We start from the raw sequence: 18,495 nt of genomic DNA on the forward strand, positions 1-18,495 counted from the left end.
GGACCACAATTTGATCCCCGGCGTCCCATATGGTCCCCCCAAGCCAGGGGCAGTTTCTAAGTGCTTAGCCAGGAGTAACCCCTGAGCATCAAACGGGTGTGGCCCAAAAACCAAAACAAAAAACAAAAAAACAAACAAACAAAAAAAACAACAGTTACTTTTCACAAAGTTAATAAAATGAAAGGGAGGGGCTGGAGCAGTGATGTAAGCCGTAAGGCGTCTGCCTTGTGCTCCCTAGCCTAGGACAGACAGTGGTTCGATCCCCCAGCATCCCATATGGTCCCCCAAGCCAGGAGCGATTTCTGATCGCATTGCCAGGAGTAACCTCAGAGCATCACTGGTGTGGCCCATCCCCACTCCCAAAATTAAAGGGGGAAAAAATGTGATCTTTTTAGTAGATGCAGAAAAAGTTGGATGTTTTCTTCTTTAGCAGTTGTTAAACAACAATATACAACATATAAATTATAAATGTCCCATGTTGACAGGAACTGTATTAAAACAAACTGAATCAAAATTACTATAGCTACAGGTTAAATTATAGCAGTGCTATAAGAAGTAAAACATGTATCTTGGGGTCAGAGCAATAGCACAGTTGGGAAGGTATTTGCCTTGCACATGGCTGACCTGGATCAATCCCAGCATCCCATATGGTCCCTCCAATCCTGCCAGGAGTAATTCCTGAGTGCAGAGTCAGGAGTAACACATGAATGCCACGGGTGAGGCCCCAAAATAAAACAAAAAAGAAATAATACATATATGTATATTTTATATCTATGTACAGTATATCTATGAAAAGTCAAAAAAAAAAAGAAACTTTAGTCTCCCAAGTGTGCTAAATAAAAAAAGATTGAATTACCATTGTGGTATCATTAAACATTTAAAGTTTGCAACCTGTTATGATTTAATTTCTTTTTCTTCATCATACCATAAAAAAGGGAAAAAAAAGTTTTCCAAATGCCTATAGGGACTGACAAAGGGTAGCTGTCACTCAGTGCCAACAGAAGGTTTCCCTAAATACTAAGGTTATTTTCTTAAGAAAACTTTCAGCTATATTATGGATGCATTTTTTCCTCATTTTCTATATAAACAACAGATGTGATACATTATTCTGCTCTTTGCTTTTACTTTTGATAGTGTATCTTAATGACTGTTCTGTACCAGCTCATAAAGTACTTCTCATTTTAATACTTTCATGGATGTATTACAATTTTCAAAAACTAATTGTAGATTACATTATTTCCAACAATTTGACATTTCCAAAAATTCTTCAGTGAATAATCTTTTACATGTTCCCTCCAATGTGGACGGATATATACTACTGAATTTAAGACCAAGGATACAAATATTTGATATCAAAAGAAATTGCCAGACTCTGCCTCCGTAGGGTGGTATCAATTTATATGAAGAGAACTATTTTCCAACTTTTATAAACATGGTGTTTTACTAAACTTATTGACTTTTTTTTTTTGGTTTTTGGGTCACACCCAGCAGCACTCAGGGATACTCCTGGCTCTATGCTCAGAAATCGCTCCTGGCAGGCTGGGAGACCATATGGGATGCCAGGATTCGAACCACTGTCCTTCTGCATCTACGGCAAATGCCCTACTGCTGTGCTATCTCTCTGGCCCAACTTCTTGACTTCTTACAACTTGTTAAAAATACTATCTCAATCTTGTGATCTGCATTCCAACATGACAGTTAAAATTTGGAGATGATAATGTGGGATCAGTCATAAGTATAACACTGGGATTTCACTTGCCTAGAATTGATCTCTGGTGCCCTCTGATATGTCGTAATAGTCTATAGGAGGGTCTTATATAATCAATAATAATTAAGAGTTGATGTCAAGGAAAAAATTAAGTAAAATAGATTGTTTCTGAACACTATATACAATAGACCTTTTATATTTTTTATTTTTCCTTTCGGGGAGAGTTGGGCCACCCCCACTGGTTTTTCAGGGTTTACTTCTAGCTCTGTACTCAGTGGTCACTTCTGGCAGTATTTGGAACATCATATGTGGTGCTGGGGAGTTAATCAGGGTTAACTATATGTATGGCAAATAAGTGTCTTAATCCTGGTACTATCTCTCCAACACTGTTCATGTTCTTATTTTTTTCTCCCTCAAATACCAACTACAAATCTGCTTCAAGATATACTTAGATGCATGCAAAGAGATGCATGGAAGAATACATTTTAAACTATCAATTATGGGGGGGCTGGAGTGATAGCACAGCAGTAGGGAGTTTGCCTTGCACGCAGGCAACCCAGGACTGATCCAGGTTTGATCCCCAGCATCCCATATGGTCCCCAAAGCCTGCCAGGAGCAATTTCTGAATGCAGAGCCAAAGTAATCCCAGAGTGCTGCTGGGTGTGGGCCCAAAGCCAAAACAACAACAACAACAAAAAAAAAAAAAAAGAAAAGAGAAAGAAAAAAAAGAATAATTATGGGGCAGAGAAACAGGACAATAGGTAGGGTACTTGCTTTGTACCTGGCTAACCTGGGACCAATCTCTGGCATCCCAGGTGCTCTTCTGAATATTGCCAGGAGTGATTCCTAAGTACAGAGCTAAAAGTAAGCCCTGAGCATTGCTAGGTGTGTCTGCTGTGCACTCCAAATATATGTGGGCAGATGATAAGACAGCAGGAAAGGCACTTGCCTTCTGCATGGCTGATATATATTCTATCCCCAAGACCCTTTATGGTCTCTCCCCAGGCTTGCCACGGTGACTCCTGATCATAGTCAGAAGTAAGCCCTGAGCACAACTGGGTATAGCCCCCAAAACAGAAAAATAGTAATTTATAAGGAAAGGACTAAAAAAGGAGGAACAAGGAGGGCTAAAAAATACTTTAATTATATGATTTTACACATTTACTATAGAATCCACTTAAATTGGCTTTAGTCTTTATTGTGCTTATTTTAATATGTATTTGTAAAAAGTATCAATACACACAAAATATAGAGGTATATATAAGTTATTAGAAAGAGCATTAATTTGTAGAGAAGCAGATAAAATAAATCAAGCTAAAAAAGAGAAGAAAATAAAAACCTGGACTTAAAATTAAAGCAGTATTAGGGTGGGATTGAGGAGGTTGGACATGACGGTACATGGAAACACTGGTGGAGAATTGACACTGGTACTTTAAGTTTTATATTAAAACTTAAAACTCAACTATCAATAAATTTCTAAATAATAGTTCTTTTTTGTTTTGTTTTGTTTTGTTTTGTTTTTGGGTCACACCTGGCAGCGTTCAGGAGTTACTTCTGGCTCTATGCTCAGAAAACTACCCCTGGCAGGCACAGGGGACCAGATGGGATGCCGGGATTCGAACCACCTTTCTGCAGGAAAGGCAAATGGCTTACTCCATGCTATCTCTCCGGCCCCAAGTTATAGTTCTTTAATTTAAAAAATTGTTTAGAAAATTAAAGCAGAACTTGGGGACAAGAAAGTATGGAGTTTTAGATACTTGCCCCCGGGCAGCTTATCTGGTCCAAGTCTGCAGCACCATAGATGGCTCCCCCTTAGCACCAATAGGTATGTCAGGACAGAACAGTCAGGAACAACTCCTAAATATAATCAGTGTGCCCTCCTTCCCCTTCTCCCAAGTAGTTATAAAATCACGTTTAAGAATTTGCACATATTATTTTGATTAAAATATGCAGAATTGAGAATTCGCCTACAGATCATAAGAGGAGTAAAGACACCCCAAAGGGTGAGTTCTCATTCAGTTCCATTTTATAACTTCCTTTTATGATTGTGAAATATACAGCACTGATTCACCCAAAGGCCTGACTTGGGTATTTCTTTTTTTTTAATATAATTTTTATTTTGATCATAGTGGCTTACATATTGTTGACAATAATATTTTAGGTACATATTTACATAAAATCAGGGGGTATTTCCATCACCAATTTGTCCTCCCTACACCTCCGTTTTTGTCCTACCTCCCATATGCTCTTTCCTCACCCCTAGGGCTGCCAGAATATGTGGTCCCCTCTGTATCTAGCCTACTACTTAGTAGTCTTGCACCTGTTTGGTCTTGGTGCCTCCCTTATTTCCCCCTCTAACTGGGGGGAAGGACTAGCTAGTTCAAGTTATGTGGTTTTGTTTGAAGAAGAGAAAAGTAATAAACTGGGGTAAAAGTCTAAAATGCATAAAATAAGTGGAATTCTTCTAGAGGATCTCATCATCGGTTTGAGAGACGAAGGAGAAAAAGGTGAAACACTCCACCAGTACAAAAAGAAGTGTCAATTATCCAGTGAGGACTCCAACAATAACGATAAGCACCACCACCACCACCACCACCACCACCACAACAACAACAAAAATAACCCGCCACGGTCTTGAGATAAGAAACATGGCAGAGCACATAAAGAAAGAAAAGAAAAGAAAAGAAAAGAAAAGAAAAGAAAAGAAAAGAAAAGAAAAGAAAAGAAAAGAAAAGAAAAGAAAAAAAATAAATGTAAATGGGGGCAACAGCTTCAATAACCACACCAAAACAAAGAAATTGACAAAAAATAGATAGGTAAATAAAAAATAATAATAATAAATGAAGATAAAAAATAAACAATGTTTTGTGCTTTTTTGCTTTTTTTTTCCCTCCTGCCCTGGCACAGTAAATATTGGGGTCATTCGAAAAGGAATTCACTTGGCCTAAGAGCTATGGGGTTTCTCCGCCCTTGAAGTATATTGTCATGGGATCAAATATAGATGCTGTTCAGGATCCTTTACTCTCCCAGTGGTGCTTTTGTGTTGTTTGGAAGACTTCTGTTCCGTCCTAGGTGATACAATCAGACCTCTTTATCTATCGATCTCAGTATCTGCACAGTTCCAGGGGTGGAACTTATGATGAACTCAGTCTTTGTGGTTCTAGAAGTTCTGTTCCCTCAGTGTCATTTTAATCCATCATCTGTGGTTGGTGGTCTTGGTCTTTGCACTGAACCTAGGATGGCACCTAGGATAGCGTCTTTCTTTGTGTTTCCAGAAGCCCCATTCCGTTACAATTGTCTCTGCCAGACCTTTGGAACTGGGGATCATGGTTCTTGTGCAGGTCATAGATCAAACCCTAGACTAGGGCTTTTTTATTGGTCAGACTTGGGTATTTCTAATTAAGGTAAACTATGACCCTTCCCACTCATTTCATGCCTATTTCAACTTCACACTATCACCTTGTCAAGTGTATTAATTCCTGGATGTCTGTATCAGAAATAAACTTTCTTAAAATGTTTTTTTCTATTTAAACGCCATTGTTACAAGTTTGTTCATAATATAGTTTTTTCCCCCCAGAGATAAAGCTGTTCATGATTGAGTTACAGTCATATGATGTACAACGACGTTCACCAGTACACATTTCCCATCACCAATGTCACTAGTTTCCCTCTCACCGTCCCTGATGCCTGCTTTCCTCCCACCCACTCTCCCCTGCCTGCTTCTGGGCCAGGTATTTGACTTCACTCTCTGTCACAGAGAGAAACTTAATGAATATAGGTCATCATATTCTTAAAATATTACTTATAACACGTGTTTTTTTACACCAAGCCTAAAAGTTAAACTTCATTCTAAAGAAGCCATGGCTTCTTACTCTGCTCTTTATTCTTTTTTTGTTTATTTTTTTGGGATCACACCTGGCAGCACTCAGGGGTTACTCCTGGCAGGCTTGAGGGACTATATGGGATGCCGGGATTTGAACCACCATCCTTCTGCAGGCAAGGCGAACACCCTACCTCCATGCTATCTCTCCAGCCCCTCTGCTCTATATTCTGCCACACAAAACCATTAGATATAAAAATCCTTTCCAAATGAATATATGAAGATCCAAAGTCATTATAGAGACAGCAAATGTAACATAGGGTGTTAAAATGTCATTCCATTTCACTACTTAGTTCTATCTGATATTATTTTTTTATGTTTCATCACTTAAATATAGATACCTTTACATACAGAAATGTTAGAAAACATTTTAATACAGAAACACAAGTATGTATAATAAATGCATGCTCTATATGCATTTAAATCAAATATTTGAGCAACGAATAGACGAAGCCATGTTGAGCATCTCTAAATCCCTAGTGCCAATAAAATCTGATTATTAATGCTGCAATTATATTATATTATAAATGTGTTATATAATTTAATATAAATATATAACAATACATAATTGCATATATAATAATATGAATATATTATAAAATGAAAAGATTTATACTTTCCAATTAATCTTGTGGGGAACAAAAATCTTCATACGGGTTTTGTTTTTGTTTTTGGGTTTTCGGCCACTCCCGGTAATTCTCAGGGGTTACTCTTGGCTACTCTTGGCTATGTGCTCAGAAATCGCTCCTAACTTGGGGACCATATGGGACACTGGGGGATTGAACTGCAGTATAGTCCTAGGTTAGCGTGTGTAAGGCAGACGCTTGCGCCACTGCTCTGGCCACATATGGGTGTTTTTTTTTTGTTTTTGTTTTTGTTTTTTTTTGACATACCATATTTTCTGGATTATAAGATGACTTTTGAAAAGAAAAATAAGTCAACCTAAAATCGGGGGTCGTCTTATAGGCCGAGTATATCCCGAAAAAACGTTTTGATATGCCGCTAAACAAAAATCGTGTGGACATTGCCACAAAACGAATTTTCCAATTTGATCCTGCACCAATCACTGCCAGGCTGCCTCTCTAACTCAGCCAATCCAAGCAGGCTTTTTATGCATGCAAATTAGACAATGTTCTGGACCCGAATCTACACTGTCAAAAGCCTGCTCAGATTGGCCAGAGTCAGAGAGGAAGTCAATAACAGTACAACCTTTGAAACTTTGTTTGTTGTGATTGGCTCACTGTGGTACATACAGCTGCAGCACAGGAACGTTGTAAATTCTGCCAAGGAACATAATAACTGTGCTGCGGCAAAACAATATGGAATAACAAAAAAAAGATGGTCCGAGACTGTAAAATTAGGGGTCGTCTTATACACCCGGTCGTCTTATATGCCGGAAAATACCGTGACATAAAATTTCATATCAACAGAACTTATTTTGAGGACGGGGTACAACCTGTAACACTAAGGGGTTATTCCTGGCTATGTGCTCAGAAATCGCTCCTGGCTTGGGGGACCATATGGGATGACAGAAGATCTAACCAAAGTCTGTCCTAGGTTAGCACATGCAAGGCAGACGCCCTACCGCTTGCACCACCGCTCTGGCCCCTCAACAGAACTTTTAGTCTCTGTGGAGCCTTGTCTGTTCTATTTTCAATCACTGTTTTCTTGATATAAGTCACACAATGTGGTTCAATTATCTCCATATAACCATTTAATAAATGCCGTGATTCTGTAAGTTCTGTAGTGGTTCTCAAAATGTCTCCCTTTGCTCTTTAAATTACATGAAGAAAGTCCAAGGATATTGCTACTAAATAGAAATTCTAGGGGCGGAGTGATAGTACAGTGTTAGGGCATTTGCCTTGCATGGAGCTGACCCGGGACCAACCCATGACCGATCCAGGTTCGATCCCCAGTGTTCCTAATGGTCCCATGAGACTGCCGGGAGCAATTTCTGAACACAGAGCCAGGAGTAACCTCCAAGCACTGCCGGGTGTGGCCCAACCCCCCACCAAAAATAGAAATTCTACAATGATTCACTGAAAAAGATAAAACTGGATGAGAAGTTTTTCATTCTGATTCTAATAAAACAAATTAATAATATATCTTCACTATAATGAACATGAAAACAAATCATTAAGTTGCAAATTAATGAATCAGTTACAAAAACAAACTGACTTAAAATCAGTTACAAAATCAAACTGATTTAAAATCCATTGCAAAATCAAGTTTATTTAAAATCTGTTGCAAAATCAAACGCATTTAAAATAAAATGCTATCATTATCAACGGTGAACTACACATCACTAAACATACCTTAACATCTAGAGTTCTCAATAATCCTTAATCCTAATCCTAAATTAGGATCCTGTAGTCTCAATTTTCCCCACAGGATATATGGACTAAACAGAAATAAAACTGAATTCTGAATCCCACAAACAAATCTATGACTCACCATCTATCAGTCTACAACTCTCATGAACTCCAATGATCAAAAGCAGCAATGAAAACAGTGGTCAAACTTAAAGGACTACTGGGAAACTCAGGTGATCTGAAAATGTCAAGGCAATATAAAAGAGTCTACATAAGAACAAAATGTTTTAAACTTGCCATTCTCCATAGTGTCTTCACTAAAAAAAAAAAAAAAAAAAAAAAAAAAATCTCTCCTCATCACAGATTAAACCTGTTTCTGGCTTCCCTCTCTCTTTGGAGAACACTTTCTCTAAAACCTCATTATCTTAACAAGAACAAAGACTTTTGTAACACCCTGTTCTAAGCACCTGCTATAAAATGAGGGCATGACTAAACACCTTGGGTGTTTGATTAGTATCTTACTACAATACACCCTCCTATACCAAATTCCAAATCCTCTACTTCCATCTATGAACTTCTTACAAAGTCCCAGAATCCTTGACCTGAAATTTCCATTTCAATACATTTAGGTAATTAATATCTAAAGCCTCCCCAGTCCTCTTCAGGGTTTGTTAAAACACAAATCACCCCAGCCAGAGTTGGATCAGATGGACTGAGACAGGGTCCATGAATTGGCACTCCTAACTCATACTCTCAGTTAGAGATCTGCATTCCTAACTCATACTTTCTGCAGCAGATTCTACTAATCTCTTGTGCAGGGTGGAATTTCACACACACAAGGTCAAAAACAGGGCTGGAGCAAGAGTACAGTGAGGACACTTGCCTTGCACTCAGCCAACCTGGGTTTAATCCCTGGCATCCCATAAAGTCTCCTGAGTACTACCAGGAGTGACCCCTGAGCACTGTTTGCCTGGTGTGGCCCCCAACCAATATATATATATAAATAAATATAAACCTTTTGCTATAATATAACATATTATATATGACATATAATATTATAATATATATATAAAGGTCAAAGATCAAAAACTAGAAATGATATCAAGATTTCTCAAAAGTAGCAGGAGGTAGTTCCAAAAGGATAAGCACCAGGGCCCAAGTTTAAATCCAGCACCACCACGTGGGCCCCAGAGCACACAGCCACCAGGCATGTTAGACCAGGGTGTGGCCCAGGTCTCTGAGTTCTGCTTGTGAGCACCTCCCTATGGCTCTGAAAATGGAAAATAATAAAAAAGAGCTCCCCAAATTCTAACGAAAAATCCTCTTCAATCTAGACACTTTCGGACATTCTAGAATTGTTAAAGATGTCTTTCCATTTGCTGCTTCTCAGAAAACAGCTGGAAAATGTGCACCACCAAAAACAAAACGATAAAACAAGAGAGATAAAAAGTCACATAGGACCCAGCCAATTTCAGACTGAGTAAATCCCTCCAAAAAACTTAGTTATTTCAGAAGCAGAAAGTTATTTCAAAAAATGTTTGAATATTTGATAGAACTCAATTACTGTATTATTTAAGAAAAAAATTAAAAATTATAAAAATTATGTGTGTTGGGCCAGATAGATAATACAGTGGGTAGATCAGATACTTACCTTGCGTGGAACTGACTCTGATTTCATCCCTGACATCACATACAGTTTCCCAAGCCTTGCCAAGAATAATAATTCCTGAGTGTAGAACCGGAAGTACATCCTGTGCACAGTCAGGTATGGCCCCAAACTAACCATCACCCCCCCAAAACCCAGTATCATATATATATATATATATATATATATAAATACATATAATATAATGTAATATAGTATTATTAAATATGTACATACCCGTTAAACAATGCAACAAGCTTAATATAAATGCACAGAAGAAAAAAAGTAAGTTCAGTCACCAAATTATTAAGGTTTTTTTAGGGTGATTTAATTTTCTTTCATAAGACTTTCTGTATTTAACAAATCTTTGTAATTCTCATAAAAGGATTTTCAAATCATAAATAGCTACAATGATCTGTACAAAGTCTCCTAATTCAGATTTTTAAACTTACCAGCAATAAAAAAAATAAGCAGCTTAGGCCGGTTGCCACTTTGATCATTTATGAGGTCAGTCCAGGGTCCACATTTTATAACATGGGTTTCAACTCCACCACATAAAATGAATTCCTCATGCACAGGAATTTCTTCCTTGTTTTCTGAGTCCATTTCTAAATTGGGAAAAATAATATGAAGATTCACTAAAATGTAAAACCTTGGGTCAAAGGCAATAGCTATGAATGAAAAATATAAATTTCAATATACCTAGAGGCAAATGTCACAAGAACATATAGGGATCATCAAGTACTTAGATATTCCAGATTAGATGATTTCAAAGAGTTCAACCACAAGAGTAGGAAGAAACAGGACAATACATCTTTGGTAAAATGAAAGATTGCAGGTGGGATATGAATCAAAATCAGATTAGCCCTTCCCACACTGCTCTCTCCAGAATGAAGTGACAGTAACCATGGATTACTTCCACTTTCCAGCTGCAGAAATCTCTTAAAGCTCAGTGTTTTCCCAGTGAAGCAGCTCTATACCTTCTCGTGGTAAAAAAGTACAAAGGTTCTAATTTACCCTTGTACTCAGTAAGAGGGATAATAAATTTTATCATCTATTTTTCCCCATTTTACTTATAAGCCCTTTTTCCAAAATCTATAAGCTTACCTACATATTTTTAAAACATTACATTATTAAATTATGAAATTGGTAAGTGGAAACAAATAGGCTATGAGGTAGTATCAGGAACAATTTCCTGGATAATAAAGATAGGTGCAAAATTGCATTCAAAGTGACATCTATGGATGATTCCTTTATCCTTCTTTCTCTCTAGGACCTTGTTTCTTTCTTTCTGTATTCCTCTTCAACTATTACTTTCTATGTGCTCAAACTCAAGAGTCAAGAATCTAGGTACCCAAGAACCACATTTACGTTGCCTTGATTTATAGTTTATCTTGTCGTTGCATTTCCCCCTTCCAGCAGTGTTGGACAAGTTCTCAAGTTTCTTCTGTACACACATCTGCAGCCTAGATTTAGCTGTTACACACAGTATTATGTAGAAAGTATTATATAGAGAGCATATAAAGAAGACACACAATTACTTTCATCAGTAGATATTACAAGGTTATTGACTATATAAATTCATAATTACTTAAGAAGTAAGCAGCACAGAGGGAGTTTAATTAGGCACAAAATTCAAGAGAAGTCAAAAAGAAACAAGCTCCAATCAGTAAAAGAATAAATGAAACAAAAACACTTGAATAAAACACAACTGAGAGTTAACATATACATTCAGAAAGCACTTTTTAACTTTACTTCTTGCTTAAGTTTATAAATACATATAACCATGTAAATAGGAATAAAAAAAAACTTTAGGAAATTCAAATTCAGCCTTACCTAAGGATCCAAGATAGCAGCTCAGAAAACAACTGTCAGCTTAACTTATAGTGTGTTGAAATTATAGAACAATGGCTCCACCTTCAGCCCCAGCCTATTGGCAATCTTTAAGAAATCAACTTTGATAAACAACAAGATTTCCATTTGGCAAGATGTAAACCAAAGGTGAATGCTTACGTAGGTAAGCCTTTTTTTCCTAAACAAATGTGTTGATCTACTATTATTAATGGGACTGCTTTATTGAGTGAATTTTTCCAATTGAAAAATCACATGAAGAAACATCCAGGTTTGTCTATAACATCACCTGAAAGCAATCCTCTACCAAGGAAGACCTACCACCGCTCAGACATCGACCTGCTCAAAAGAGACTTCCCTTAACACTGATAAGACTTAACAACAATGACCTGCTTACAGGACAGGGCTTCCTGCATTGCCCTTTAATGGTGAGGTGAAATGAGAAGACGCTTCACATCATGACTTCAATGTAGGATATGCAGATTCCAGGATCTTTAATACAGAAACATGATACCAACAACAGAGACTGTGTGAAGGGTGTGTTGGCACTACGGACAATGTCTTGGAGCGAACGATAACTTTCCTGAGGCCTAGAGCTGGTCTTTTGCCAGGAAACTTCAGGGGTAGGATCTCTTTGTATTTAGGCCAAGGTTATTTCTTTCCATGCCTCTCATATTTTGGTGGGCCTATGCAAACAACAATTGCCACTCTAACACCGTTTTTACTGTGCTCCTTTGACTCTAATCCTTAAAAAAAAAAAACCACTTAAAATTTGAGGTTAACTTAGGCTAATATGCATGTACATGAAAATGTAAAAAATACTATGCCTCTAATGTTTAAGGAGTTACGTAAGTTTTATGGCTTTAGATTGCCTTGTGTGCTGTTAAGAAACATTATAATGTGTTACAATCTGGGGACTTGAGGGACAAAGTAATTGTACATGGATTCTGTTTTATTTATCTTAATGTTCTTTGGCTGAAAGTTCAAAGTTAAGATATCAGCAAGGGGATTTCTTCTGAGAATTTTGTTATGGGTGATTGTCCTTCCACTGTAACTTTACCTTGTCCTCTTTTTTGCATCTTTGTTCTCATAATTCAAAATAAAAAATTAAAAAAAAAGAGCTAAAAAAAAAGAAAAATCACATGAAACTGGATAGTTTACATAACAGCAATCTATTAGCATTTGATCCAGATACATGTTAAAATTCAAATTTATTTATTTATTATTTTCTTTTCGGATTTTGGGCCACACCCAGTGATGCTCAGGGGTTACTCCTGGCTATGTGCTCAGAAATCGCTCTTTGCTTGGGGCACCATATGGGACACTGGTCTGTCCTGAGTTAGGCACGTGCGAGGCTAACTCCCTATTGTTGTGCTATCACTCTGGCCCCTAAAAGTTCAAATTTATAATAATTTTTACTTAAAGCTTCAACTAATAAGACTACTCACAAACCAACATTTGGAAGTATACTTATGTACTAACAGCAGGTATGTCTTTGATTTTAGCCTAGAATCAAATAAAATATAAAAGGTTTCTGTTCGTTGTTGGATTTTTTTTGGGGGGAGGGTGGTGTTGAGGTCACACCTGGAAATGCTCAGGTTTTACGCCTGGCACTATATTCAGTATCACTCTTGATAGTGCTCAGGGGACCATATATGATGGCAGAGATAGAACCAACATGAGTTGCATGCAAGGCAACTTTTTTTTTTGTTTTGTTTTGTTTTGTTTTTTTCGGGCCACACCCGTTAGATGCTCAGGGGTTACTCCTGGCTACGCGCTCAGAAATTGCCCCTGGCTTGGGGGGACCATATGGGACGCCGGGGGATCGAACCGTGGTCCTTTCCTTGGCTAGCGCTTGTAAGGCATACACCTTACCTCTAGCGCCACCTCGCCAGCCCGGCAAGGCAACTTTTTAAAAAAGCAACTCATATGCAAAAGAAAAAAAAAAGTCACACTTGCCCTTCCCTCTCTTTTTTCTTTTCTTCTTTTAATTTTACTTATACTCTAGATAGGAGCTCCCGCTTTCCATAGAACTTGAATCACTTTGTTTTGTCTCATATTTCTGTCTTTTTACAAACTGAGAAAAGAAAAAAGTGGGGGGATGGGGCCCAGGGGCCAAGTAGTCTCATGAACATTGAGTGGGAAAAAAGATAAAAGGAGATCAGATCTAAATACCCAAGCCAAAGTCAATGGCAACAGAATCAAGAGACCCAAACTATAACAAGCTGGACGCAAAATGGACCTATTACACTAGTAGTCCAGAGGGCTAGCGGGGAAGGTTTGGGACAAATGTGGGAACTATGATGGAGGGAGGTCAACACTGGTGGTAGGAATGGCCCTAATTAACTGTCATTAAGCACCTGAAATATGCCTGTGAAAGACTTGTAATTCACAATGGCCTCAATAAAAATTTTTTTAAATTTAAAAAAATTAAAAAAAAAAGTTAAGGCCTAGGAAACAGGTATAATATCAATAATAGCAAACACAAAAAGTGCATAAACATATACAAAAGTGATCATAGAAGCTTTATTTCAGGTTTTCAAGATTAGCTTAATAGCAAATATTAACATATTTGAAAGTGGTAAATAATAGGGTAATGAGGAGTTGATTATGATTAGAAGTTTTTTTTAATACGCATTACAATACAATCAAGTCTGTTCTTGCTTGAACAAGGAAAGGCTAGCTTATTTCAAAAGAACCTCCCACTGAAAATAATAGAAAGAGAAAATGTTAAAAAAAATTCTGGGGGGGCCAGTGAGGTGGTGCTGGAGGTAAGGTGTCTGCCTTGCAAGCGCTAGCCAAGGAAGGACCACGGTTCAATCACCCAGCATCCCATATGGTCCCCTCAAGCCAGGGGCAATTTCTGAGCACTTAGCCAGGAGAAACCCCTGAGCATCAAACGGGTGTGGCCTGAAAAAAAAAAATTCTGGGTGCTGGAGAGATGGCGTAGCACTAAGGCATTTGCCTTGTATGTGATTGACCCTGGATAGACTGGTTCAATTCCCAGCATCTCATATCCCCTAGAGTGCCACGGGTGATTTCTAAGTGTAGAGCCAGGAGTAACCCCTGAGGGTTGCTGGGTGTGTCCCACAAACCAAACAATCAATCAAAAAATAAAGTTTAAAAAAGTTCTGGTAAGTAAAATAACCATGGAAAGAACTATATATGACTGTGTAATAAGAGGCATAAAAGAAATAGAAAACCTAAGATAAAAATGAGAAGAAAACAGAGAAGTACCTATTCTGGAGAACAAGTATAACAAAATACACTGAAATCCAATGATAGCAGTAAATAAGTTAAACAAAGACTCTGCTGACTATGTGAAAATAAAGGTGACCATAATGGATAAAGATCAAACAAGTAACCATATGCTACACATAAAAGATACATATCATGAACATGGATCCAAGGGCCTAAGAGATGTTTCAGTGACAGGACTACGACACCTGCCTTTCAGGTATGGGTTCCGTGAAGTCGTCATACACAGCGCAATATCGTGGGAGTTCTGTTTCTTCTGGACAGCTCTGCTGCTGCTGCTGCCCAATGCTGCAAGCGATTTATGGCCATGCCACAGCCACAGCCAGGTGTGTGTAAACACCGGAAATAAAGAATGTAAGCCCTGTGCCTGGTGACTGCGCCATCTAAGTTTTTGAGCACAATACCTAAGCATGTGTGCTGCTAATAACATCACAACATCAATAAAGAGAAGGGAGAACAAAAAGAAATTGCAAAGAAAAGAATAAGAATACATACAAAATGAAGGTGAAAGAATGACAAGCATACCGTACAAAAATTAAGCAAAGGAAAGATGACATACTGAGATAAAATTTCAAAGATATTTTAAAGAAATATAAAAAGTCAGATTTCAAAATGACAACCAAAAAAACCCACCTAATCTATCTGAAGAACATATTAATTCTAAATGATTATGTACCTATTTTAGCTTCGAAGATAACTGAGAAAAATAAAACAAACCTTGAAAACCATAATAGCCTAAAATAATATTTTATTTTATTTTTGTTTTTGCCTTTGGGCACACCTGGTGATGCTCAAAGGTTATACCTAGCTCTGAGATCAGAAATCACCCCTGGCAGGTGGGCATATGAGATGCCAGGTATCAAAACTGGGTCAGCTGTGTGCAAGGCAAACATCCTCCCTGCTGTGCTATTGCTTGACCTCAATTCTATTATTTTTTGTTTGTTTTTGGGCCACACCCTGTGACACTCAGGGGTTACTCCTGGCTCTGCACTCAGAAATTGCTCCTGGCTTGGTGGACCATATAGGACATTGGGGATCGAACTGCAGTCCATCCTGCGTCAGCTGCGTGCAAGGCAAATGCCCTACCGCTGTGCCACCACTTGGTACCCCAATTCTATTATTTTTAAGTGGAGCCAAATAACTTTTTACTGAAAGAATTTTAGAGATGTGAAGGGAGAGAAAAAGGAAAATATGTGTTCAAAAGAGATGGGATTCTCCAGAAAGTCTCAAACATATTCTTATAATATCTGGTAGAACAAGTGAAGAAAATATAAAATTTTAATATAAATTCTAATTTCTTGTGACTAATTAGTTTTCTTTTATCTTATCCAGTCTATTTATATTATTGTGTGTGCACGTGTGTATCTTGTTGCATCGACTAGGACCTCATGTGCACTGTTGAAGAGAAATATTGATAGCCGACCTTGTTGTATTGATGTCATTTATAGTGCAGAATAGAAAGGAGAACATGTACTTCAAGCAAGCTTACAGGGCTTAAAGTTTTCTACTGTATTTCTGAAAGACTTGAAATATTTCTCTCCTGTATTCTATTCAAGTGATAGAATCATTCATTTGTAAATGTTTACCGAACCTCGTACTTTTGGCTTACAGGTCTAACTTCTTTTTCTTTTAATCATTTAAAAATAATCCTATTGTGCTCCATTTTATGGTTACGGAAAACTGAGGCCCATCAAATGTCTACAAAATACCAAGATGCTTGGCAAGGGATACAGAAGCAGCCTGAATGACTGCCCTGCAAATACTAGGCTTTTAAATTCCAGAGAGGTAAAAATCCATTTTTCATAAAAGAGACATAGGGCTTTTAAAATCCATTTCAGACTCTGTCTATAGAGTCAGTTCTCCAGGAGATCTGATATAACAAATTCGCAAGAAGCTGATCTTATTTGCAAGAAGCCTGAGCCCAAGTAAACAAAAGAAATCTAAGGACTCAGGCTGAGATGCAAGGCAGGGTGGCTGCTCACCTGTCCAGGGGACTTCCTAGGGGGGTTGGACTCAGACCTTAGGAGTCCCCCAAGTCCAGATTTTGGTCCCACCTAGAAACTTCTGCCTGCCCGGGTCTGACTCCCCCGGGGAAATCCAGTCGCCTAAAAGCAGCAGAGCATCAGATGTTAAGCAGCAGAGCACTGATTAAGTTCCAGAGCTCAAGGGGAGCTCTCAGGAGCACTCAACAAGGGACACCAGGCCAAAGTGCTCTCAAGCCCAAGGGGAAATCACAGCGCTGCGTCAAATCCAGGGTACGTGGCCCAAGCCCTTTCACGAGATCAGCGAGATGCCAAATAAGAGGTCAAAGGAACCCGCCAGGCCTTTCACAGCAAACTGCCCAGACCTCCTCACCTACCGGTTTAGCAAGCTGCAAGCTCTCAGATACAGTCCAGGAAAGGCGGAAGTTCCGACCGGAAGTCCCGGCTCCTGACGTCACTACGCCGCGCCCGCTCCGCCCAGGGAGACACAGCACTGGGCTCGCTGAGCTCCCGGGGCCTACAGGAAAGACCCTGATCTGTGGTCCATCCAGAATCTTTGGCCCCTGTGTTTTTGTCATGGAGTTTTCGCTGCCCTTTTCACTCGCAGCTCATCTACCTCGTATTTCTGCCACTTTGACTCCCTACTTATTTCTCCAGTCGCTTTCCTTCGTATTTGCTTGCCTTACCTCATTACTGGTTGAATTTCCTTTCCCAACGAAACACCTTGCCACACCAGCCCTCCTTCCTCTGCTTTTTTTTTTTGTTTGTTTGTTTTCATGGTTATTATTTGGTTGGGTTTTTTGTTTGTTTATTTGTGTTTGTTTTTTGGGTGCTGTTGTGCTTTTTAGTAGTTGCTGGTTTTGTTATTTTTGTTGTTTTGATATTTTTGTTTTGTTTTGCCTTTTTTGGTTTGCTTTCCCCCCCCCCCTTTCTTCTTTTGAATTGGTATTTATAACATCTAGATGGACTCTTCCCAGTTTTTCTTTGTTTTCTTTTTCAAACAACTACATAATTTGAATCATCTTGTTCTGCCTCATAAACTGAAGGGGGAAAATGGGTGGTACCAGGACCAAACAGTCATATGAACGTTGAGTAGAAATAAAAAATGATCAGACTTAAACACCAAACCCAAAGTCAACGACAACAGAATCAATACCCAATCTACAACAAGCTATACACAGAGGGGACCAGTTATACTAGTAGTTCAGGGGGGAAAAGGAGGGAGATAGAGGATGCATGCTGGGACAGGGGTGATGTGACAACACTGGTGGTGGGAATGCCCCTGATTCATTGTCACTATGTACCTTAAATATTACTGTGAAAGACTCGTAATTAATTTTGGTCACAATAAAAATTAAAAATAAAAAGGTTGATTTTTCTGTTACCCGTGTTTGCAGGCCAGCCCCTGCTGGACCATACTTTAAGTAAAGTGCTGCAGATGTTTATCCTCCAGGGAATTTAGAACTATTCATTGTCCAACTCCATGAAGACAGAAAGGTCACATTCCTTTTGTGAACTGTTGTTTCCTCAACACTTGGAAATGGTAGTGATCAGTTTATATCACTCCAAAAAATGTAATAATGGATATGATGTCGTTTTATAGTTATGGGGAGAAGCAGACTAGTACACTGTGAAATAGTGAATCTCTCACAGAGTGAGAAGAGGGCTTGATCCTTTTGTAGTCAACATCTCAGGGACAATAACCAGCATCTAATGAGTTGTTGGAAATAGAGTGGTACATTTTTAGTGCTTCCCCGCTTTTGGTTTTATTTCTTAAATATTGGTTAACATAATGAGTTCAGGAAAAGCCACTCATTGCATTAGGATCCTTGAATGAATTAACTCATTTTAAATCCTCA

General features: G+C 38.4%; 1 protein-coding gene and 1 pseudogene across 1 annotated transcript in view; both read right to left on the reverse strand.

The window, feature by feature from the left end:
• LDAH (lipid droplet associated hydrolase) overlaps window positions 1-17,074 on the reverse strand; it is a 96,723-nt gene extending 79,649 nt beyond the window's left edge. Inside the window, exons 1-2 of the mRNA XM_049784665.1 lie at window positions 17,010-17,074; window positions 9,998-10,153 (exon numbers count right to left, since the gene is read on the reverse strand). Of these exons, the coding sequence (XP_049640622.1) occupies window positions 9,998-10,151 (154 nt within the window). The 5' untranslated portion in view covers window positions 10,152-10,153; window positions 17,010-17,074. The remainder of the gene's footprint in view (window positions 1-9,997; window positions 10,154-17,009) is intronic.
• A 19-nt stretch (window positions 17,075-17,093) lies between these two features.
• The window catches only part of LOC126024271 (60S ribosomal protein L34-like), a 30,962-nt pseudogene continuing 29,560 nt past the window's right edge, over window positions 17,094-18,495 (reverse strand).

This window comes from Suncus etruscus, chromosome 12 (assembly GCF_024139225.1).
Source record: "Suncus etruscus isolate mSunEtr1 chromosome 12, mSunEtr1.pri.cur, whole genome shotgun sequence".
Classification (NCBI taxonomy): Eukaryota; Metazoa; Chordata; class Mammalia; order Eulipotyphla; family Soricidae; genus Suncus; species Suncus etruscus.